At 42.2% G+C, this 24,646-nt stretch overlaps 1 protein-coding gene across 1 annotated transcript in view; it reads left to right on the top strand.

Annotated features, from left to right (window-relative positions):
- Nucleotides 1-24,646, top strand: part of LOC144681463 (host cell factor 1-like) — a 105,011-nt gene that overhangs the window by 4,403 nt on the left and 75,962 nt on the right. The window contains exons 2-7 of the mRNA XM_078543055.1: nucleotides 11,889-12,037; nucleotides 14,000-14,160; nucleotides 15,625-15,830; nucleotides 17,405-17,489; nucleotides 17,591-17,697; nucleotides 18,196-18,375. Of these exons, the coding sequence (XP_078399181.1) occupies nucleotides 11,889-12,037; nucleotides 14,000-14,160; nucleotides 15,625-15,830; nucleotides 17,405-17,489; nucleotides 17,591-17,697; nucleotides 18,196-18,375 (888 nt within the window). The remainder of the gene's footprint in view (nucleotides 1-11,888; nucleotides 12,038-13,999; nucleotides 14,161-15,624; nucleotides 15,831-17,404; nucleotides 17,490-17,590; nucleotides 17,698-18,195; nucleotides 18,376-24,646) is intronic.

Here is a 24,646-nt window from a genome sequence, read left to right as displayed (position 1 = left end):
AAGGATAGATTGGATAGACTGGGGTCATTTTCCCTGGAGCAGAGGAGATTGAGGGTGGAGGGGCCTGATTGAGGTGTATAAAATTATGAGGGGCATAGATAGGTAGACAGGAAGGAACATTTCTTGGTGGAGGGAACAATAACCAGGAGGCGTAGATTTAAAGAAAGGGGCAGGAGGTTTAGAGGGGATATGAGGAATTTTTTCACCCAGAGGGTGGTGGGAATCTGGAACTCACTGCCTGAAAGGTTGGTAGAGGCAGAAACCCTCATAACATTTAAGAAATATTTGGATGTGCACTTATGATGCCATGGCATACAAGGCTATGGGCCTAGTGCTGGAAAATGGGATTAGAATAGTTAGGTACTTGTTTGGCTGGCGCAGAGTTGATGGGCCGAAGGGCCTTTTTCTGTGCTGTAAACCTCTATGACTCTAACACGTTTCTATTAAATGGTGTTGGAAGCAGATTCATTTGTAATGTTCAGAAGGGAATTGGATAAATAGTTAAAGGAGCAAAATTTATTGGAGGGAAACGTACAGGATTGTCACAGAGTCATGGAGGTCTACAGCACAGAAAAGGGCCCTTCGACCCATCGACTCTGCGCCGGTCAAACAAGTACCTAACTATTCTAATCCCATTTTCCAGCACTAGGCCCATAGCCTTGTATGCTATGGCATCGCAAGTGCACATCCAAATACTTCTTAAATGTTATGAGGGTTTCTGCCTTTACCAACCTTTCAGGCAGTGAGTTCCAGATTCCCACCAGCCTCTGGGTGAAAAGAGCAGGGAGTAATGAGACCATTAGATAGCTCTTTTACAGAGACAACACAGACATGATGAGTTGAATGGCTGGCTTTTGTGATGTAAGATTCTATGATCAAGAGAGGATTGCCACAGTACAAGGGGTGATGGTATATTTTGAAGCTGATAACAGTGTAACTTTCCTCATTGGAACAATGAAATGACAGCAGTAGCAATAATCTCCCACTGAATTGTGCTACCACATGCAATTTGTGTGTATATTTTTTAGTTGACGTTGCCTTTTGGAATTTAATGCAGTTGTTTCCTGGAAATATGTTGATTTTTTTTTCAGGGGCTGCTTCACACAAAAGTTTGACATCAGTGCTCAAGGGTCCCATTATATGGTAGACCAATCATTTGTTTTAACTTGCACTTTCTGCAAACAACAGCCTCATGGAACGATAAAAGCAAAATACTGCAGATGCTGGAAACCTGAAACAAAAACAGAAAATGCTGGAAAAACTCAGCAGGTCTGACAGCATCTGTGGGGAGAGAAACAGAGTGGATGTTTCGAGTCCATATGAAGGAGAGTCATAAGGACTCGAAATGTCGACTCTGTTTCTCTCTCCACAGATGCTGTCAGACCTGCTGAATTTTTCCAGCATTTTCTGTTTCCCTGTCATGGAAATATAAACTGAAATCAGAACAAAGGGTTCTGTTGCTATGTTTTTATCCACCCCCACCCCCCCCAAACAAATGGGACTCATCTGTACAAGTTTCCAAGCTGTGTTTGTATTACCTGGCCGCATGGTGTCTTCGTGACTTACCTGTGAACATCCTCATAGAACCCCTTGGAAAAATTTCAAAGTCTGGGGGTGCCACTGAGAGCTGGTTAACAGAGAATAGAGAGTAGGAATAAATGGGTCATTTTCAGATTGGCAGGCTGTGACTAGTGGGGTACTGCAAGGATCAGTGCTTGTTGCCCCATCTATTTACATTCTATATCAATGATTTGGATGTGGGGATTAAAGGTTAAATTTCCAAGTTTACAGATAAGACAGAACTTGACGGAAGTGTGAGTTGTGAGGAGCATGCAAAGACGCTCCATGGGGATTTGGAGAGGCTAAGCGAGTGGGCAAAAATTTGGCAGATGGAATGAAATGTGAGGTCATCCACTTTAATAGGAAGAAGAGAAAAGCAGAATATTTCTTAAATAATGAGAGGCTGGAAATGATGAACTTTAATGGGGTTTGGGTGTCCCTGTTCTCGAGTCACTGAAAATTAACATGCAGGCACAGCGAGCAATTAGGAAGGCAAATGGTATGTTGGACTTTATTGCAAAAGCATTTGTGTATAGGAGTAAAGATGTCCTACTGCAATTATATAAATGATTGATGAGCCTGCACCTAGAGTATTGTGTGCAGTTTTGGTCTCCTTATCTAAGGAAAAATATACTTGCCATAGGGTGAGTACAATGAAGGTTCACTAAGTTGATTCCTGAGATGGAGTGATTGTCCTATTAATTAGACAATTAAATAGACTGAGCCTTTATTCTCCGAAGTTTAGAAGAATGTGAGATGATCTTATTCAAACATATAGAATTCTTACAGGGTAATTGCAGGAAGGATGTTTCCCCTGGCTGGGGGTGTCTAGAACCAGGGGACACAGTCTCAGGATAAGGGGCAGGTCATTTAGGACTGAGATGAGGAGGAATTTCTTCACTCAGAGGGTGGTGAATCTTTGAAATTCTCTGCCCCAGAGGGCTGTGGAGGCTCAGTCATTGAGTATGTTCAAGACTGAGGCCGATATATTTCTACATATTAAAAACATCAAGGGATAGTACAGGAAAATGGTGTTGAAGTAGATCAGCCAAGATCTCATTGAATGGCGGAGCTTACAGGTAAATTTTCTTAAGTGTTTTTTTTTTCTGTCTTTTCCGCCTCCCTGGTTAATTTGAATGTTTTGCTCCTGCCAGTTTATCAATTCCATTCTGTTTCACAGCTGCTGCTGTGCCTTTTAGATTCAAAAGCTGAGTCTGATTATTTCCTTTATCCGTTGCTTTTTGAGCCTACCTTGCTTAGCATCATCACTTCCTTTATACTCAGTTGCCTTTTTGCCACAATTCCTGCAGCAGAGAATCTTTATTTTTGAATGATTATTAGTTATTATTTGAAGAGACATGAATTTGAGACCTGAGTTTCCCGTGGTTTTCTGAGGGGAGGAAGGTGAGAAATGGTAGGTTAAGAGAGTGAATACTAAAGTGACCCAGGTGACCTACCTCTTCCCCTTTGAACTACCAATGTCAGCCCAGGCTCTGTTAGTAACGCTCTTGCATCTTGAGTCAGAAATTTGAGTTCAAGCCCTGCTTCAGAGAGTTGAAGACGAAATCTAAGCTGACACTTACACTGTAGTACTGGGGGAATGCTGCATTATTGAAGGTGCTGCCTTTCAGATTAGACATTTAGAGGCTCCATCTGCCTGCTCAGCTGGGTGTAAAAGATCCCACAGTCGCTGTTTCAAAGAAGAGCAGGAGAGTTCCCCCTGGTGCCCTGACCAATATTTATTCCTCAGTCAAAATTACAAAAACTGTCCATTATCACATTGCTATTTGTGGGATCTTACTTTGTGCAATTGGCTGCTGCCTTTCATACGTTACGACACTTCATTGCCTGTAAAGTGCTTTGGGCAATCCTGAGGTTGTGAAAGGCACTGCAGAAATGCAAGTCTTTTTTCCTTTTTTACTAGCTTGAGCCCTGTGTCCTTTCTTCTTTTCCCTCCTGCATGGGTTTGGGTGTATGTTATTTGTTCTCTGCACAAGGTCAGTGATGCATTTATTGCCCAGCCCTAACTTGCAAGGCCACTCTGGAGGGCATTGTGGGCCAACCATATACTGGAGAACTTGTGTCACATATAGGCCAATCCGAGTAGGAGTAGCAGGTTTCTTCCCCTGAAGAATATTGATGGAATGGCTGGGGATTTTGTGGCAATCCAGCTTGTTCTGTGGCCATCGTCTGGTGCTGGGTCACAGATTTATCGAACTGAGATTCACAAATTGCTGTAATGGGATTTGAATTCACTATCTTTAGGTGGTGGGTAAGGGGAGGATTGTGTAAACAGAGGATAATTTCTGCTGCAATCTTTTAAATTAACAACCTACTGACAAATAGTCATTTGGTAGTACAGAACTTGAGTATTGCTGAATAGACACATGTTGAAGCTTTTTGTCTTGCACTCATCAGGACACTTCACAAGAATACCAATAGAAGGGAAAAACAACAATGTACTGTATGTGAAGAGAGTGCTGATTCGTTGCCAAATGGACTCATAGGTAGGGGTGTTGCCATGGGGAGTGCATCAGTGATGGTGACTAACAGTTAACTGCCAAGCATTGTTTGAAATTTAAACCAGGCAGCTTGACCCTGATTGGTTAAGACTTTGCCCTGAGAAATGTCAGCAAATAGCTATTGCTTATTTTGTTTAGATGAAGCAGGCCTAATGCATGTACATATTCTTTCTGTCTGCAAAGAACAGGGCCCTGTGTTTTAATATATGTAGCTTCCAGTACACCCAAATACGCCACACTGCTAGCCCGACTGACAATCTTAAATTGGTTATCACTATTTCCTAGCACACTGAGGATTATTTAGCAAATGTTGTTTTCCCTTAGATTGGTATTCTTGCAAAGAGTCCTGATGAGTGCAAGATGAAAAGCTTCAGCATGTCTCTTTTTTTTTCAGCAATACTGAAGTCTACTGACACTCTAGTGTGGCTGGTGCCTGTGCAGTTACGCCCAAGAAAGTGGTAAATGTTGGTGCTTTAATTTGGGGAAACGCAACTCATCCAGCTTTTAACCTGTAGTCTTTCTGCAAATTCTCTTGCAGCATCCAATTGATTCAAGAGAGTTTACCCCACAACCCTTTTTGAGAAGAATCTCTTGACTTCAGGCCCAAATGAATCACTTGTTTGAATTGGTGCAATAGTGCTCTCTTCTACTGGTGTTAATCAGGAATGAAAACATCAAGCATCAGTGAATGAGTGTTTTGCAGTGAATCAGTCACTATACCAACATAAGTATCATAGAAAGTTACTTGCAACACAGAAGGAGGCCATTTGACCTGTCTTGCCTGCGCTGGCTCTTTTGAAAGAGCAGTTGTGCTTATTCCCACTCAACTCCCTTTTGTCCTTGAGCTTTGTGTTCCCTTGCCCTCAAGTACCTGTCCAGCTTCCATTTAAAATTAGTTATGAAATCAGCGTTAACACCTTTTCAAGTCGAGTATTACAGATCCTCACAACTGAGTAAAAAAATCTTGTCCCCTTTCGATCTTATGGCAGTGGTTTTAAATCTATGACCCCTGGTTGTTAACTGATTTTTGCAGCAAGGAGTCAGAGTTGAAAGTGCAGTGCCTTAACTGCAAATAGAATTTTCCCTCCAGCGAGGGTTAAAGTTACGGCCAATCTGCACAAGGCATTTATATGTAATTCAATATGCTAACATTTTGTGTTTTAATCTTGGGTCAGACGCGTGTCAGATTTTTTAAAGATGTTCTCAGGACTAATTGCAAGCGGGGTGGAGTATAAAAGTAGGGAAATCTTGCTACACCTGTACAGGGCATTGGTGAGACCTCATTGGAGACTGAGAGGTGATCTTATTGAAACATATATGGTTCTGAGGTAGGGTTGGCAGGGTAGATGGTAAGAAGATGTCCTCCCTTGTGGGGGAATCTAGAACTAAAGATCACAGTTTAAAATAAGGTCCCCCATTTAAGCTGGGGATGAGGAGGAATTTCTTCTCTCAGCAGGTGATTAGTGTTTGGAATTCTCTTCCGCAGAGCAGTGGAGGCTGGGTCATTGAATATATTCAGAGCTGATTGACAAGAGAGTTGAGGGTTATGTAGGGATTGGATAGACGGGAAGGTGGAAGTTAAGGCCACAATCAGATCAGCCATGATCTTATTGAATGGTAGAGCAGGCTCGATGGACCGATGTCCTGCTCCTATTCCTTATTCTTATGATCTTATATGTATGACTCTGAGGGGAGCTTGCAGTTGGTGGTGTTACCATAAATCCACTGACCTTGTCCTTCTGGGCAGTAGAGGTCACTGGTTGGAAGTTGCTGCGAAGAAGGCTCAGTGAGTTGCTGCAACGTATCTTGTATATGGTTCACACTGCCCCTGTGGGCCAGTGGTGGAAGGAATGAATGCTTAAGCTGGTGGATGGGGTGCTGAACAAGCGGGCTGCTTTATCCTGGATGATATTAAGCTTCTTGAGTGTTGTTAGAGCTGCAGTCATCCAGGCTAGTGGAGAGTATTCTATCACATGCTTGACTTGTAGATAGTAGACAGGCTTTAGGGAATAAGCAGGTGAGTTACTTGCTGCAGAATTCACAGCCTTTGACCTGCGTTTGTTGTCAAAATATTTATATGGCTGGTCCAGTTCATTTTCTGGTCAATGATGATTCCCCAGGATGTTGATAGTCGGGGGTTCAGTGATGGTACTTCTGTTGAATGTCATGGGGTGATGTCTAGATTCTCTCTTGTTGGAGATGGTCATTGCCTAGCAGTTATGTGGTGTGAATGTTACTTGCAGTTTGTTACCCCAAGGCTGAATATTGTCCATGCCTTGCTGCATATGGGCACTTTATGCTTCAGTACCTGAGGACTTGCAAATGGTTCTGAACATTGTCCAATCAACATCAAACATCCCCACTTCTGACGTAATAATGGAAGGAAGGACATTGATGAAGCAACTGGGGATGTTTGGACCTGAGTCACTATTCTGGGAAAGTCATGCAGCAATGCTCTGGGACTGAGATGATTAGCCTTCAACAACCACAACTATCTTCCTTTGTGCTAAGTATGACTCCAACCAGTGAAGAGTTTTCACATTGGCTTCAATTTTGGTAGGGTTCCTTGATGCCACATTCGGTTAAATGTTGCCTTGACATCAATGGCAGTCAATTTCACTTCATCTCTGGAAATCGGCTCTTTTGCCCATGTTTGGACCTAGGCTTTAAAGATGTTTGTAGCTGACTGGCCCAGGCGGAACTCAAACTGAGCATCAGTGAGCAGGTTATTGATGAGTAAGTGCTGCTTGATGGCACTGTTGATGACACCTTCCATTACATTGATGATGATCAAAAGTAAACTGTTGGGACAGTAATTGAACAGATTGGATTTTTCCTGCTTTTTTGTAGGCAGGACATATTGGGACCATTTTCCATATTGTCAGGTAGATGTTCATGCTGTAGCTGTACTAGAACAGCTTGTCTAGGGAGATGGCTAGTTCTGGAACACATGTCCTCATCACTACAGTTGGGATGTTGTCAGGGCCCATAGCCTTTTCTGTAGCTTGTGTGTTCAGCTGTTTCTTGATACCACGTGAAGTGAATCAGATTGGCTGAAGACTAGCATCTGTGATGCGGGGCTTGTCAGGAGGAGGCTGAGATGGGTCATCCACTCAGCACTTCTGGCTGAGGATGTCTTTTGCAATGCAATGACGTATGGGCTCCACGATCATTGAGGGTGGAGGTGTTTATGGAGCTTTGCCTGTTAGTTGTTTAATTGCCCCCTACCTTTCATAACCTGGTTGCGGCAATACTGCAGAGCTTTGGTTTGATCCGTTGATTGTGTTAGCGCTTAGCAGAGGCATCATGCTGTAGACAGAGCTATTTACCATGCACTTAATGCTGTGTTGTAGCTTCACCAGTGCTGAAGTCGTTACATTAGTGGACTATTCATTGATACTGTGTGCAGTTTTGGGATACATATTTAGGGAAGGATATACTTACAATGGGGTTGGTACAGTGAAAGTTCACTAAATAGGTCCCTGGGTGAGGGGATTGTCCTGTGATGAGAGGCTGAGCAAACTGGGTCTATTTTCTCTGGACTTTGGAAGAAAGAGAGGCGATCTCATTAACACGGATAAGGGGCCATTTAGGACTGAGCTGAGGGGAAATTACTTCACTCGAAAGGTTGTGAATCTTTTGAATTCTCTGCCTCAGAGGGTTCATTTAAGGCTGGGATAAACAGATTTTCAGTGCCTGAGGGAATCGAGGGATATGGTGAGCGGGCAGGGAAGTGGAGTTGAAGCCTAAGATGAGCCATGATTGTATTGATGGCCATGGTCTACTCCTCCTATTTCTTGTTTTTGTGAGACTTGGGCTAATGATCCAGAGATATGAGTTCAACTTTAACCATGGCAGTTGTTAATTAACTTTTAAAAATTTCTTTCATGGGATGTGGGTGTTGCTGGCAAGGCCAGCATTTGTTGCCTGTCCCTAATTGCACTTGAACTCAATGATTTGCTAGGCCATTTCAGAGGGCAGTTAAGAGTCAGCCACATTGCTGTGGGTCTGGACTCACATGTAGGCCAGACCAGGCAAGGGTGGCAGATTTCCTTCCCTAAAGGGCACTGTGAAACAGATGGGTCATTGCAACAATTGATGAGAGTTTCGGGTTCACTGAGACTAGTTTTTTAGTAATCCCAGATTTATTAATTGAATTCAAATTCCATCAGTTGCCATGGTGGGATTTGAACCCATGTCCCAGATCATTAGCCTGGACTTCACGATTAATAGTTCGTGACATTACCACTACACCACCATCTCCCTCCAATACAAAGCTAATGTCAGTGCTGGTGACCATGAAACTGCTGAATTGTTCATTAATGAACCTTTAGGGAAGGAAGTCTACCATCCTTAACCAGTCTGGCCTACATGTGACTCCAGACCCACCGTACTCTTGCTAAGCCATTTCAGAAGGCAATTAAGCCACTCTGTTATATTTAAGGTGGTTTACCACCACCACTTCAATGGTAATTAGGGATGAGCCTTACCAGTCACGCCCACAGCCTGTGAATGAATGAATAAAAAGATGATAACTGTGCAATTTTCACAGTGTATCACCTCTAATGGCTTTCCCAATCAGGAATTCAATGTGCAAACTTAGGTAGGATTGAAGCTTCTGCACATGCAGCAAAACCAGTAGGGGTTGTCACTGGGTTTACTTACACTACTGGTGCCAGTACAGTGGCACTCAAACAAAATATTCCCTATGCAATACTGTTTGTTCAAATTGCTTCTCCTCTACAGCTAACACCAATACTGTTTACAGGTGTTCTGCAGTTCAAATGGGTATAGTCTTGAGTATTTTGTCTAACCACTATTGCGCTCTGCTCAGCTGCTGGTGATAATCTCTACATTGATCTTACAGTTGCTCTTTACTACTGGGGGAAGGGGGCCAGAGATATATTCATCCAATTATCAATTGAACAACTATTATTTAAGTTTTTGCTGTTGCCTTAGTGTCAGAATGTTATGAGTTTGAGCCTCACTAGGCTTGAGAATGTAATCTAAACTGACACTCCTTCCCTGTTGTCTGTGCACAGTCACTGTGAAGAATAATAGATTCAGTCTGCTGACCACAACTGTGAATAAGATGGCTGCCCTTGTGTGGAGGGAATGATGCCTGCAATTCATAATTTAGCACTTTATTTATTTGGCAAATTTTTGGGCAGTTCCAACTTGTATTTTCCTTTCAGCCACCAGGGGTCTGAACTAAGATAGACAGCTCCTAGAAAAGATTACTAAAAGATATCCCTAGTTTCAGCTCGTGTCCGATCTTAGCATCTGTACTCTGTCCTGTCTTTTCAAAAGAAAACATGAACTGATTTTGTTTTGTTGGACTGCGTATTTCAAAATGTCAAAAGAGTCATGGTGAGATAGTTTCCTTTTTTATTCTGCTTTTGGTATATCAAGAGTAGAATAAGCTTGAAACCCTGAATGCACTATCACTTTCAAATGGATGGATATATTAGGATATTTGGTGTGATTCTGTGGTCCTTGGGATATATAATTGGTGGGATGAATATGGACAGTTTCCAAAAAGAATGTGCACAAACCAAAAATACCAGCCCTAATTTGAGAAATCTGATCAGACAGGCCACGTAGTGGCTGGAATGAGAAATGGAAAAATATAACAGTGCATCAGTGTTTTTGAGGCTGAAACATTGATAGGGCAGATGAGAGGGCCGTTCCAAAGTATGCACAATCTTTGAAACTGTTGTTTTCCCTGGAAAAGATTGAAGTCTCACATCAAAGTTAATTTTAGTACCTTTCTACCAACCATTTCTCAATCACTAAATCTTTCTCCCCACTAATTGCTTCATATGTGCAAAGCATAAGCACGTGTTCCTATTTATACTTCACATTACCTCTTCACCTGCCATGTGTCGCCCCGCCTTACATTGCTGCTACATTCTTCTGAGATCTTCGCGCAGTCCTGACTTTTTGTATTTCCTCAATTTTGATTGTTCAGCCATTAGCAGCTGTGCTTTCAGCTGTCAAAGCCAACACTGTCGAATTCGCTCGCTAAATCTACTGCCTGTGTACTCCTTTAAGAAGCTGCTTAAAAATGCTTTGCCCAGGACGTTGTCCCAAAAGCTTCTTATCTCCATGGTGTCTCATTTTGTTTGATAATGCTTCTTAGGGCCTTTAACTATGTTAAGCGTCTTATATAAATGCGTGTAGTTGCATAGATGGAGCAGTTGGTGGAGAAGAAGAATTCTGTGAAAGTTGTTTGTGGCTGGAAAATGACCTCTCTCTTTCTTTCTCACACCCCCTCCCCCTGTTTCTCACCCGCCCCCTCCCTCGCTCGCCCCCCCCCCCAAGCCGCGAGCAGCTAAGCAGCTCTTGTTAAAATTTAAATTTGAAGAACAGGCTTTGATGTTTTACTCTATTATGCTGTGTTTTGGTCTCAAAAAATATCTACAGGCAGCACATGTGATGTGATTAAAAGATACACTGCCTGCGGTTCCATTTTTAATGCCAACTGAAACTTGTCCACTTGTACCACTTCACAGGCAGTAGGATATGGATCTTATCTTGGGGTCTCTTTATACCAGATGTGTGCGTGATCTCATCTCAGAAAGTATCTTTTTCCTATTTCATGAAGTTAAAGCCACAAATGACAACTGAATGTTTGGGGAAGTGCTGAAATAATTAACCATGTATCTTCATCTCTAAATTTGACTTCGCCAACAACTTCCATTAATACCAGCATATCTGGAATTTTACTGTCCATATCATGAGTCACGTAAAGTCCCACTGAGAATCACCACCCTCCCACCCAATCCTGCTATCTCCTAAATGCATGCAGTTTAAAATCCTCGTCCCTTTTTATATTTACAGTCTCTTCTAGCCTTGTGTCCTATCCTGTGTCCACTAGTCTTCTGTGTAACCTTTTTTTTCCACCACCCATGTGGAAAATGCTTCAGCGGTCTCCGCCCTACTGTCTGGAACATTTTCTTCCCTGCTATCTAGGAAAGCTTTTTTAAACCTCGTTTCTTTTTAGCTAAGGCTTCCAACGTCATTCTTAAACTTTCCATGCCCCCACTGAACCCTCTGTTTCAGGTTATCTTTCCAGGATTCATTCTTCGTTTGTGTAACCTCAGTATTCCCCTTTACATGGGGTAAGATGCAGAATTATTATGAGTGTCACAGTCTCTACCCGTTATTGCACTCCAGAATTATCACACGTTATTACACTCCAAAATTAATTTGTTTTTTTTTTAAACAGACTTTATGTTTTTGTGCCAACTGTGGCTCAGTTGGCTACACTCTCTTGCCTATGAGTCACAAGATTCTAGATTCAAGTCCCACTCCAGGGCAGAGTACAAAAATCAAAACTGACACTTCAGTGCAGCACTGGGGGAGTACTATATTGTCTGAGGTGCCATCTGTCAGATGAGACGTTAAACCGTGGCCCCATCTGCTTGCTTGCTTGGATGGATGGAAAAGATCCTATTGACGCTATTCAGGAGAAGAGCAGGGGAGTTTTCCCTGGTGTCCTGGCCAATATGTATCCCTTAATAAACAAAACAGATTACCTGGCCAGTATCACATGTTGGCTGTGTGCATATTGGCTGCCGTGTTTCTTACAGTACAACAGTGACTACACTTCAAAACTGCTTCATTGGCTGTAGAGTCCTCTGAAAAGTCGGTGGCCATGAAAGGCTCCATAAAAATGCAAGTCTTTTACCTTTTAGCTGTGATAAATTACTATATAAAGTGTAAGTAACACGCTTATTTAGTACATTGGGTAGTGGGACACAATTGGGAAATGTCATTTTCTATCTTTTTGTCTGCCTTCAGCAACCAATCAGTGGTTCATCCCAGCGGTGAGGGGGGATATTCCTGCAGGCTGTGCAGCCTACGGATTCGTATGCGATGGCACTCGACTGTTGGTGTTTGGCGGCATGGTGGAGTATGGAAAGTACAGCAATGAGTTGTATGAGCTACAGGTAAAATGTTGCCTGTAAAGTGCCTTGAGGCATCCTAAGGAGTTGGTATAAAATAATGTGTTGTTTTTTTTTAGTTTCTGCCGCTCCCCTCATACATCTCAGGAGATGTTGAGATCAGATGTTTCCCCCCCTCCCTGCTGCTGTCCATCTGACATTAGTTAACACACTAGAGATTGGGCCTGAATCCTGAGCTTCTGAGTGTAACATGCTGTGGAACAGTTATACTACTGAATCATTAGGCAGGTCGATCTTTGTGGTCTTAGCATCTGTATGGGGAGTTCATAACTTCAGTGAAATATTCTTCAAAGTTCACCACTTTTTCTTGACAGTCTGACAGCTGTTTTTATTTGCTTGTTTCTCATTAAAGCTCTTGAGCCAAAAATTACCATCATGAATTTGGAACACTTTATCCCAGTTGTGCAGTTCCAGGAAATGTCCAAATAAAATCGTGAATACATGGAGTTTTCAGAGTATTCATGCTGTTCTGGTCAAAACAAATATACTTTGATCCAGGCTGGGTAAATCTCGCCTCCTGTTTCCTAAAGCAGCAATTTAAGGAGGAATAAAGAGATTCTGGCCTCTTTCCAATTACTTTCTAATGCCATGTTTATTTTAACCACATTGATGTTTAGCCACAAACTCTGAACCAGCTGATCAGAGAATTTTTATTAGTGACTGTGTGTATTGTCCTGAAGCCATCACTGGCAGAATAATTCCACAGGGACATTACATTTTTTTTCATGGAATGTGGGCATTGCTGGCTAAGCAATTTGTTGCATGGGGAGGGGGGGAGAGAACTAACTGTGACATCAGGAATTACTGGTTGTCAGCACAAGTAATTATTTTGTCTGTTATAACAGGTGTAGTTCTAGCTGATACCTGGCTGGCATCAGATGCGTTCCAAATGTAACAATGTTATTGTACATTAAATGCTGATCATTTAAATTGGATGTGGCATTCATTTTGTTTGTCAGAGGTTTTGTTTTATTCATTCATGGGATGCGGGCGTCACTGGCTGGGCCAGCATTTATTACCCATCCCTAATTGACCTTGAGAACTGAGTGGCTTGCTAGGCCGTTTCAGAGGGCATTTAAGAGTCAACCATATTGCTATGGGTCTAGCGTCACATGTAGGCCAGACCAGGTAAGGACGGCAGATTTCCTTCCCTAAAGGACATTAGTGAACCAGATGGGTTTTTATGACAAACGACAGTGGCTTCATGGTTATCATTAGACTTTTAATTCAAATTTCACCATCTGCCGTGGTGAGATTTGAACATGGGTCCCCAGAGCATTACCCTGGGTATCTGGATTACTAGTCCAGTGACAATACCACTACACCTCCGCCTCCCCCTGGGCAGATGGCCGCTTTGCCCCTTTTGAGTACAAGCCCAAACTTAAAATCTATCTGACTGTGGTGCAGCTCACACCCTAGCTTGGAGGGACTAGGGTGGTGGTAAGGGGGAAGAATCATTTGATGCTAATGAGAAGTGGCAGCTCTAGTGATGTTTGCTTTTATCTTGGAAGTGTTGATGCTGTTTTCAGCATCCTTTCAGCCAAAACCAGCTAGCTTCACAACGGACTGAGGATCAAACTTGAAATCATACCATTTAAACTGGGAGTATTTTTCTCTCTCCTGAACAAATCAGGTGATTACAGTAAAAACATTAAGAACCACACTGCCTCTTTTCGCAAATCATTCAAGTTTGATTTATTTCACTAATTCTGTGCAAATACAAAGGGGTGTTAATTAAAGAGTTTGTGCTGGTAAAAAGTGTGTTTTGGAGAAGTAACTGTTCACTCATGAATGGGGTTGTTGTCCAAGATTTAGCCTGCAGGACTAATTTTGAAATCTCAACGTCGTTTAGGCGCCACTGAGGCTGTGTAATTGACATTGAACGGTTGGGCGATATCCAAGGCAGAAATTGCCAGTCATTAATACTGTTGTGCTCTTGTTTTCCAGGCAAGCAGATGGGAATGGAAGAAATTGAAGGCCAAAGCCCCCAAAAACGGCCCTGCACCATGTGCCCGTCTTGGGCATTGCTTTTCTGTAATTGACAATAAATGTTATTTATTCGGGGGATTAGCCAATGACAGTGAAGATCCAAAAAACAATATTCCACGGTAAGAAAGCTGGGTGATTATTTTTCTCCAAAATTTCTCATCATCCCTTCCCAAGCTTGACCTGAATTCCAGATGTGAGCTAATTTTGTAGTGGACGAATTCCAAGAAGTGACATATTTGATCAGATTGGGAATAGGAAATGGAAGATGCTTTCTAGCTTAGTGTTAAGGAGGCACAGCTGCATCCTGGCATTGGGAGGGAAATTAATTTATCTTCCTGTTTCCGCTGGCTGTGAGAGAGACTAGTGTGAAGGAAGTCATGAAAGCTGTCCTACAAATCTGAAGAACACATGACAGAGGGATGTGGTCATGCGCTGTTTAAAAGCAAGTCAATTATTTTTCTTAAACTTAGACCTCATACATCAGGTAAAATCACACTTTGTGCAGGGAGCAAATGAGATAAAATACACGAGGTGGTATTGCCTTATTGCTATCAGCAGCTTGAAGTGTGGGCTTTGCACTGTCTAGTTTATCTTAACAGGTGCCAGCAGTATTATGTTTGGATGTGTGAGACCTGCGTATTGGGATCCTTTGACTTAATGTCCAGTGTAAAAGTGCCTCAAATTGTGAGTCTGCCATTTTGTGCAAATATATTGAAAATTAGCACAAATTGGCTATGGTTTACATCATACAGCTAGTTTATGGGAATCTTTTCAAGTTATTTTCCTCCTTCAACTAAGTCATCTTTTTCCAATTCATGTAATAATCCTTTTAAAAAGAATAGGGAAGATTCAAATAAAATTTAGTGGGGGAAAGCCAAAACGAGAACAGAATGTTAAATTCGCGCCTCGTCCACATGGATTGGTTGAATTAAACTTTTTGCAGGGAGCAGAATGCTAAAATTAAAGCAATTCAAGAGTGAACTGAGGAAGCACTTTTTTCACAAACAACAATACAAATCTGAAACTCTTCCCCCAAAAGTCTGTGAATCAATTGAAATTTTCCGAGACTAAGATTAAAACATTTTTGAGGTTGGGGTGTCGTCATGGAACATAGGCAGGTAAATGGAGTTATAACTGTACTGTCGATATGGAACAAAGGCAGGTAAATGGAGTTATAGTGACAATCAGTCATGATCTAATCAAGGATGGGCTTATTCTTGTTCTTTTGCTGTTATGAGTTTGGAGTCACTTGTAAGCAAGACAGGGTAAGAATTGTTGGTTCCTTTTCCTGAATTCTGTGCTGTATAACTCTATGACTCTAACACCATTAACAACAGTTGTGTTTTTATGACAAAATGGCAGCTTTCATGATCATTTTTCACTCCTGATGCCAGTCCAGAAATTACCAGCTTCATTGAATACAACTCCACAACTGGCCGAGGTAGAATTTAAACCTAGGATGTCAGGGTTGCAGGTCCTTGCCATAACCATCACATTACCTGTTCAGTATCTACAGAACTTAACAGTAAAATCTATAGATCTTTTCTGGTTTTCATTCAAAAAAAACTTTGTTTTTTTGAAAGGTATTTAAACGACTTGTATATATTGGAGCTGAAGCCAGGGTCAGGAGTTGCAGGATGGGACATACCAGTCACCTATGGAACCCCTCCACCACCCAGAGAGTCCCACACTGCAGTCGTGTATCGCAACAAGGACAAAAAAGCAAAGCTTGTCATCTATGGTGGAATGAGTGGCTGCCGACTTGGAGACCTGTGGATGCTAGATATTGGTAAATGTATTTTATTTCTATACTGGCAACAAGTTGTTTTAGGGATTTTAATATTTGGTGATCCAGTAAACCGGGTGGATACATTTAGCCTCTGCGTACTGCTTTCTGGTTAATTATACCTACTGCCAATCCCCTAGAGAAGACCTGTTGAAATCGGAGACACACAATTCCCATTGTTACAAGTGCGCAAAGCCAGCTTTCTACTTTTAACTTCAAGCAGAGCCCTGATGGTGGCTTGTGAAATGTGCATTGGAACAAAGAAGGGTGGATAATTTGTATTTAGAAGACCACTTTGTAGTAGGAGCAGCTTGTGTTTGCCACCTGCTGCATTTTCCTAACATGAAAGCACCAGTAGAGATGCAGGAGGTTAAAATGCACTGATTAAATGTTTTATGGAAGATGCAGAAATATGTGGAAGGCCAGTATTCAAAAGCATGATTATGTTCCTTGGTACAGTTATATCCATTTAGCTTTTTTTTTGTTATTGCCTTTTACTATCCCTTGCTGCCCTTTTAGACTTATGCTTGGAGACTTGTAATCTTTGAGTTGTTGAACTGTGTGGAGGATGGGGCAGCAAAGTATTGTAGCTAAGCCTGACCCACCAATTACACAAACTAACTTTCAGCAAAGCTCACTAGTGGTGACAGGCACCTGCACAGCTGCCTTGGCTAAGAATGGATAACTCAGCATAGGCAAAAGGTCAACCTTCAGACCTCTATGGCCATATCGTACACTGTGCTGTAGAACTTTGTTCCCCACTCCCCACCTCTTTAGTTTTTTCTGCTTCCCACTCTCCTAATGGTGCCAACACTTGGTGTGTGGTTTGATGAATATCTCTGTTCTCTTTCCTCACCAGAATGGCTGTGCTTCATGCCTGAGTCTAGACGGTGAGTGTTGGCAGGTAATTTGGGGGTGGAGGAAATTGCTGCCGAGCTTGACCCTGATATGCTCTGCACGCAGAAGTACGTGTGCAGTTTCCAGCCGGGTTTGCTGGATAAAGACTGCTTCTCTTATCCCTCCCTCCCTTCATCTCAGGTGACACCTAACCTGGGCCTGTTCTGTCTGGCTCAACCAACTCACTGGATGAACACCATAACAGTCAGAGAATTTTAAGGTTTTAGAATTTAACAAAGTGTTTGAATGTCCAAACTGGAAAGGTGCTTCAATCACAGAATGATACAGCACAGAAGGAGGCCATTTGGCCCACTGTGCCTGCGCTAGATCTTTGTAAAAGCTACCCAATCAGTATTAGTCACCCGCTCTTTCCCTTTGGCCCTGCAAGTTCTTACTCCTTCAGGTATTTAATCCTATTTCCTTTGAAAGTTACTATTGAATTTACTTCCACCACCCTGTCAGGTAGTGTATTCCAGATTGTGAATAGCTGCATTTATTTTTAAACATTCTCTTCATCTCCCCTCTGATTCTTTAGCCAATTACCATAAATCTGTGTTCCCTGGTTACCAATCTGCCTGCCACGGGAAGTAACATTTCAGATTGTGGTATTTGTTTACCAAATGCTCCAACCTTTCAGGTTGATGGGATTTCTTTAAATTAATTATATTTGTATAATGCAGAGACTTTAACATGGAACAAACCAGAAGTTGCCGGAGTTCCACCACTGCCCCGAAGCCTACACTCAGCCACAATGATTGGGAGCAAGTAAGAATCTATTCTAATTCTTAAGAGGAATTGCACTGAAATTGCCGGTTGTGCTTGCGTCCAGCTACACACTTTATTTTATTGTATTTTTCTCCTCCCAGAATGTATGTTTTTGGTGGCTGGGTCCCCCTTGTGCTAGAAGATGTCAAAGCTCCCACGCATGAGAAAGAGTGGAAGTGCACAAATACTCTGGCATGTCTGGATCTGGGTATGATGTGTTGCTTCTTAACTATTCCCTCTCGCAGTGCTTTTTAAGCGTTGTCCCTGTGCTGTTTTGTTAATGGGAACCCTTCAGTGGAAGAGATTAAGTGCCAAAATTGGTATCTCGTGTAATCACAATTGAAAGTTCTCCATAGTGAATACTTGGGAGTGATTTCAAGCTGTTTTGCTCTTGCAATTTGGGAGTGAATGAGTCAAATGGTACGTAAACAATTCAACATTGTTCTTATCTGCCATCTGAACCATGAAGTGAGATTACTTCCGTTAAAAGCAATCCTGTACATCTCTAATTTTTCATTGGTAGCGTTACTGTGGAGATGTAATGAACTGGTTTCTGAAGTTTGACTTTAGACGATGTTTTCTGTTTTTGGTTGTCCCTTCCTTTCAGTAAGCACTTGGCCAACATAGCATTGATGTGGTGGGATTTTGTTGTTGTACCAACATACCCTCAATGGTTTACTAATCTCTAATTTTTTTGTTGAACTAGAAACAATGACTTGGACTCAGATCTCTACTGAATCATTTGAAGACAGCATTCCTCGTGCAAGAGCTGGTCACTGTTCAGTCTCCATAAGTACACGGCTCTATGTGTGGAGTGGCCGAGATGGCTACAGAAAAGCTTGGAACAATCAAGTCTGTTGTAAGGACTTATGGTATCTTGAAACAGGTAAGTGCATTTTAGAGAACAGGCTGCAGTTGCATATACATCACCATATGTTAGGGAAACTTAAGGTGTGTAAAGAGAAGAATCGAGAAGGCATTTTATAGGTCACAGGCTTTATATGTGAGAGCATAAGTCTAAGTGTGCTGGCCGATATTTATTCCTCAGCCAATAATGCTAAAATAGGTTATTGATCATTATTGCGTTGCTGACTGTGGGACCTTGCTCTGTGCAATTTGACTGTTCCATTTCTACAGTGGCTAGATTTCAGAAGCACTTCAGTGGCTGTGAACTACCTTGGGGTGTCCGGAGATTGTGAAAGGCACTGTATGATTGCAAGTTCTTTCCTTTATAAAAGTGATGAGGTAGCACTAAAGCTATACGAATTATTGGTTATACCATTGTTATATTATCCAGTTTTGGGCATCCTTCTTGAATAAAGCTGTCAGAAAGGGGCACGTGGACAACCGACTACCTGAATGAGACGTACATTGAGTGAGGAGTTGAGAATTTGGTTCAGGTGGGAAGCTTTTCTTAATTGGAAATTTAGATTAGAGTTAGGTTCTTATGTCAAACATTGTTAGTTGAATAGCCTGGTTAAACAGGGAGTTGCCTGAAGTGGCAGTTATCTGTCAATCAGCCTTCCAAATCCACAATCACTACCATCTAAAAGGACAAGGGCAGCAGGTACATGGGAACACCCCTCCAAGCCACTCACCATGCTGACTTGGGAATATATCACCGTTCCTTCACTGTCGCTGGGTCAAAATCCTGGAACACTCTTCTTGACAGCACTGTGGGTATATCTGTACCAAGTGGACTGCAACGGTTCAAGAAGGCAGCTCACCACCACCTTCTCAAGGGCAATTAGGGATGGGCAATAAATGCTGGCCACGCCAGCAACGCCCACATCTCTTGAATGAATAATAAAGAAAAAGCTGAAAGTAGCTGCTCTCAGTAGGTGTTAGTTGCAGTAGCAGAAAACTGAGGTAGCTGAGTCATCAGAGGCTGTAGATAAGCAGAAAGATTTTAAACCCACATGCAGAAAGGGACGCTTGAGTAAGATGTAGACTGAGTGAGGAGTTGGGAATTTGGTTCAGATGGGAATTCAGTGCAAGGGGGAAAGAGGTGCTCCTTTTTCTACTCTCTTTCAGCCTCCAGTGGTTAATGAGTTGCCTTCCTTGTCTCCAAGCAAGGTGAGGGCAACTTTCTATGAACTGTGTAAGTTATTAATTAATTGACTAATTAAATAACTAAGATTGACAGAAATGGCAGGGCCGGTGGTGTGTTGTGACTGCAGCATGTGGGAATCTGTGGAATGCACCGCAATCAATATCTGCAGAAAGTGTCTGCAGCTTAGGCAACTTTGGTTCCGAGTTGATGAGCTGGAGTCTGAATTGCGGACGTTGAGCATCAAGGCCCACCTCATTACAGCCTTGGTTTAAACATGGACAAAAGAGCTGAACTCTAGAGATGAGGTGAGAGTGACTGCCCTTGGCATCAAGGCAGTATTTAACCGAGTGTGGCAACAAGGAGCCCTAGCAAAACTGGAGTCAATAAGAATCAGGGCGAAAACTCTCCACAGGTTGCATTCACACCTAGCACAGAGGAAGATGGTTGTGGTTGTTGGAGGTCAATCATTTCAGTTCCAGGATATCACTGCAGGAATTTCCCAGGGTAGTGTCCTCGGCCCAACCATCTTCAGCACTTCAATGACCTTCCTTCCATCATAAGGTCAGAGGTGGGGATGTTCACTGATGATTACACCATGTTCACCATTTGTGACTCCTCAGATACTGAAGTAGTCAATGTCCAAATGCAGCAAGACCTGGACAATATCCAGGCTTGGGCTGACAAGTAACATTTGAGCCAACAAGCGCCAGGCAATGACCATCTCCAAAAAGCAAGAATCTAGCCATCTCTCCTTTACATTCAATGGCATTACCATCGCTGAATCCCCCACTATCAACGTAGGTGGAGTTACCATTGACCAGAAATTGAACTGGACCAGCCATATAAACACTGCAGCTACAAGAGCATGTCAGGGACTCAAAATCCTGCAGCGAGTGACTTATCTCCTGACTTCTCCTGGCGCCAAGCTTCTTGAATGTTGTTGGAGCTGCACTCATCCAGGCAAGATGAGAGTATTCCATCACACTCCTGACATGAAGCTTATAGATGGTGTTGCTTGCCCAGTGCCAGGGTTTGGGATATCTGCTCAGGGCTGGAGATTAATTGGCAGTAGGAGAGGGAGGGTCCAGTGGTCGTGGTCCATGTAGGTACCAACCATATAGGTAAGACAAGGAAAGAAATTCTGCATGGAGAGTTTGAGGAACTTGGCACTAAATTTAAAAAGTAGAACCTCAAAGATAATCTCTGGATCATTATTTTAGCCACATGCAAATTGATGTAAGGTAAATAAGAGAGAGATGAATATATGGCTAAAAGATTGGTGTGAGAGAAATGGGTTTCAATTCTTGGGGCTCGGGCACCAGTAGTGGGAAAGTGAGAGGTGTACCATTGGGGGGGTTCTAAACTTGAACCGTGCTGGGGCCAGTGTTCTAGTGAGTCGTATAACTAGGGATGTAGAGAGGGTTTTAAACTAACTAGAGCGGGAAGGCATCATGTAAGGGAAGATTGAGTAAATTGAAAGGAAATGACAGGGCAATAGCTCAAGGTAACAATAAAGGTAATGATAGTCAGAGTATGGCTGGAAGGGATAGTGATTGCAAAGTGTGTCAGCAGATAGGGCCAGAGTAAAAACAGCAAAAAAAAAACTGAATTAAGGACTCTGTATCCAAATGCCTGCAGCATTCCCATTAAAACAGATGAATTGTCAGCTCAAATAGAAATTCATATGTATGACCTGATGGCCATTACAGAGACATGGCTACAAGGAAACCAGAGCTGGGATCTGAATACCCAAGGGTATGTGACATTTGGGAAGGTCAGGAAGCTGGGAAAAGGTGGTGGGTTAGCTCTGTTAATTAAAGAGGGCATTAGTACTGCAGTGAGAGATGACCGCCAGTCTAAAGATCAAGACATAGGATCAGTTTGGGTGGAACTAAGAAACAGCAAGGGGCAGGAACCATTGGTGGGAGTTGTTTATAAACAGCAGTGGTAATATAAATCAGGAAATCAGAGGTGTGTGTGACAAGGCTAATGCAGTAATCATGGGGGATTTCAATCTACGTATGGATTGAGTAAATAATTAGTACTAATGTTGTGGGGGACGAATTCTTGGAATGTATGCGCGATGGTTTTCTAGAACAGCACGTTGAGGAACTAACTAGAGAATGGGCTATTTTAGATCTAATATTGTGCAATGATAAAGGGCTAATTAATAATCTTGATGTAAAGGAACCTTTAGGAAAAGGTGATCATAATATGGTAGAATTTCACATTAAATTTGAAAGTGATATAGTTCAATCTGAGACTATGGTCTTGAATCTAAACAAAGGAGACTATGAAGGTATGAGGGGCAAATTGGCTATGGTAGATTGGGAAACTGTTTAAAAGTTATGACAGTAGACAGACAATGGCTAACATATAAAGAGCTCATACATAGTTTACAACAAAAATCCATTCCTTTAATGCACAAAAACCCAGCAAGGAATGTGTTCCAACCATGGATAACGAAAGAAATCAAGGATTGCATTAGATCAAATGAAGAGGTGTATAAAGTTGCCCAAAAAATGGTAAGCCTGAGAACTAAGCATGTTTTAGAGTTTAGCAAAGGAAAACCAAGTAAAAGATTAAGAAAGGGAAAATAGAGAGTAAACTAGCGAGAAAGATAAAAACGGACTGTAAAAGGCTGTACAGAAATGTAAAAAGAAAAAGATTAGCAAAAACATGTAGATCCATTACAAGCAGAGTCTGGAGAATTTATAATGAGGAATAAGGAAATGGCAGAGAAACTAAACAAATACTTTCTGACTTCATGGAGGAAAATACTAAAAACCTCCCAGAAATAATTTTTTTAATTCATTCATGGGATGTGGGTGTCGCTGGCTGGGCCAGCATTTATTGCCCATCCCTAATTGCCTTGAGAAGGTGGTGGTGAGCTGCTGCCTTGAACGGCTGCAATCTATGTGGTGTAGGTATACCCATAGCGCTGTTAGGGAGGGAGCTCCAGGATTTTGACCCAGCGATATATTTCCAAGTCAAGATGGTGAGTGGCTTGGAGAGGAATTTGTAGGTGGTGGTGTATCTGCTGCCCTTGTCCCTCTAGGTGGTAGTGGTCTTGGGTTTGGAAGGTGCTGCCTAAGGAGGCTTTGAGAGTTCCTGCAGTGCATTTTGTGGATGGTACACACTGTTGCCTCTGTGCGTCGGTGGTGGAGGAGTGAATGTTTGTGGATGGGGTGATAATCAAACGGACTGCTTTGCCCTGGATGGTGTGAAGCTTCTTGAATGTTTTTGGAGCTGCACTCATCCAGGCAAGAGGGGAGTATTCCATCACACTCCTGACTCATGCTTTGTAGATGGTGGGCAGGCTTTGGGGTGTCAGGAGGTGAGTTACTTGCTGCAGGATTCATAGACCTGTCCTTTTAGCTACAGTATTTATATGGCTAGTCCAGTTCCGTTTCTGATCAATGGTAACCCCCCCAGGATGTTGATAGTGGGGGATTCAGCGATGGTAATAGAGAATCAAAAACTAGTGTAAACAAGGAACTGCAAGATATTAATATTAATTTTAAAATGTGCTAACGAAACCAATGGGACTTAAAACTAGATAAATCCCCTGGACCTCATAATCTACATCCAAGAGTGTTGAAAGAAGTGGCTCCAGAGATAATGGATGCATTGGTGGTCATCTTTCAAAATTCCGTAGACTATTGAATGGTTCCTGCAGATTGCAAGATGCCAAATGTAACCCCACTATTTAAGAAAAGGTAGGGAGGGAGAGAAAACGGGGAATTAGGGACCTATTAGCCTGATATCAGTAGTCGGGAAAATGTTAGAATCTAAAATGAATGTGATAACAGGGCACTTGGAAAATAATGGTAGGATTGGGCAGTCAACATGGATGTATGAAAGGGAAATCATGTTTAACCAAACCTGTTGATGTTTTTTGAGGATGTAACTAGCAGAATAGATGAGGGGGGACCGATGGGTGTGGTGTATTTAGATTTTCAGAAAGCTTTTGATAATGTCCCACACAAGAGGTTAGTGTACAAAATTAGAGCACATGGGATTGGGCGTAATATACTGGCATGGATTGAGAACTGGTTAATGGATAGAAAGCAGAGAGTAGGAATAAATGGGTCACTTTCCGGTTGGCAGGCTGTGACTTGTGGGATACCGCAAGGGTCAGTGCTTGGGCCCCAGTTATTCAAAATCTATATCAATCATTTGGATATGGGAGTTAAATGTACTATTTCCAACTTTACAAGGTTGGAAACTAGGTGGAAGTGTGAGTTGTGAGTAGGGTGTGAAGACACTCCAAGGGGATTTTTGAGAGGCTAAGCAAGTAGGCAAAAGTTTGACAGATGGAATACAATGTGGAGAAATGTGAGGTTATCCTCTTTGGTAGAACAAACAGAAATAGAGTATCTCTTAATGGTGAGAAGCTGGGCAATGTTGAACTTCAAGGTCACTTGGGTACCCTTGTTCATGAGTCACTGAAAGCTAACATGCAAGTACAGCAAGCAATTAAAGCAAATGATATGTTGGCCTTTATTAAGAGTGGATTTGAGTATTGGAGTAAAGATGTCTTACTGCAATAATATAGCGCTTTGGTGACACCGTACCTGAAGTATTGTGCACAGTTTTGGTGGTCTAACCTAAGGAAAGTTATACTTGCCATAGAGGGAGTGCAACAAAGGCTCACTAAATTAGTTCCTGGGATGGAGGGAGTGTCCATTGAGGAAAGGGTAAATATACTGGGCCTTTATTCTCTGGCTTTTAGGAGAATGAGAAGTGAACTCATCCAAACATAGAAAATTCTTACATGACTCAACAGGGTAGATGCAGGAAAGATGTTTCCCTTGGCTGAGGGATCTAGAACCAGGGGACACAGTCTCAGGTCTCAGAGTTAAGGGGCAGACCAGAGATGAGGAGGAATTTCTTCACTCAGAGGGTGGTGAATCTTTGGAATTCTCTGCCCCAAAGAGTTGTGGAGGCTCAGTCATTGAGATTGTTGTAGACTAACGTTGATAGTTTTTTACATGTTAAAAACATCAAGGGATACAGGGATAGTACATGAAAATGATGTTGAAGTAGAAGATCAGCCATGATTTTTTTTTGAATGGCAGAGCATGCTCAAAGTGCTGAATGG

This window comes from Cetorhinus maximus, chromosome 6, assembly GCF_964194155.1.
Source record: "Cetorhinus maximus chromosome 6, sCetMax3.hap1.1, whole genome shotgun sequence".
Taxonomy (NCBI): domain Eukaryota; kingdom Metazoa; phylum Chordata; class Chondrichthyes; order Lamniformes; family Cetorhinidae; genus Cetorhinus; species Cetorhinus maximus.
The sequence above is the reverse complement of the archived record's forward strand: the minus strand, read 5'-3'. Positions and strand labels throughout refer to the sequence as shown.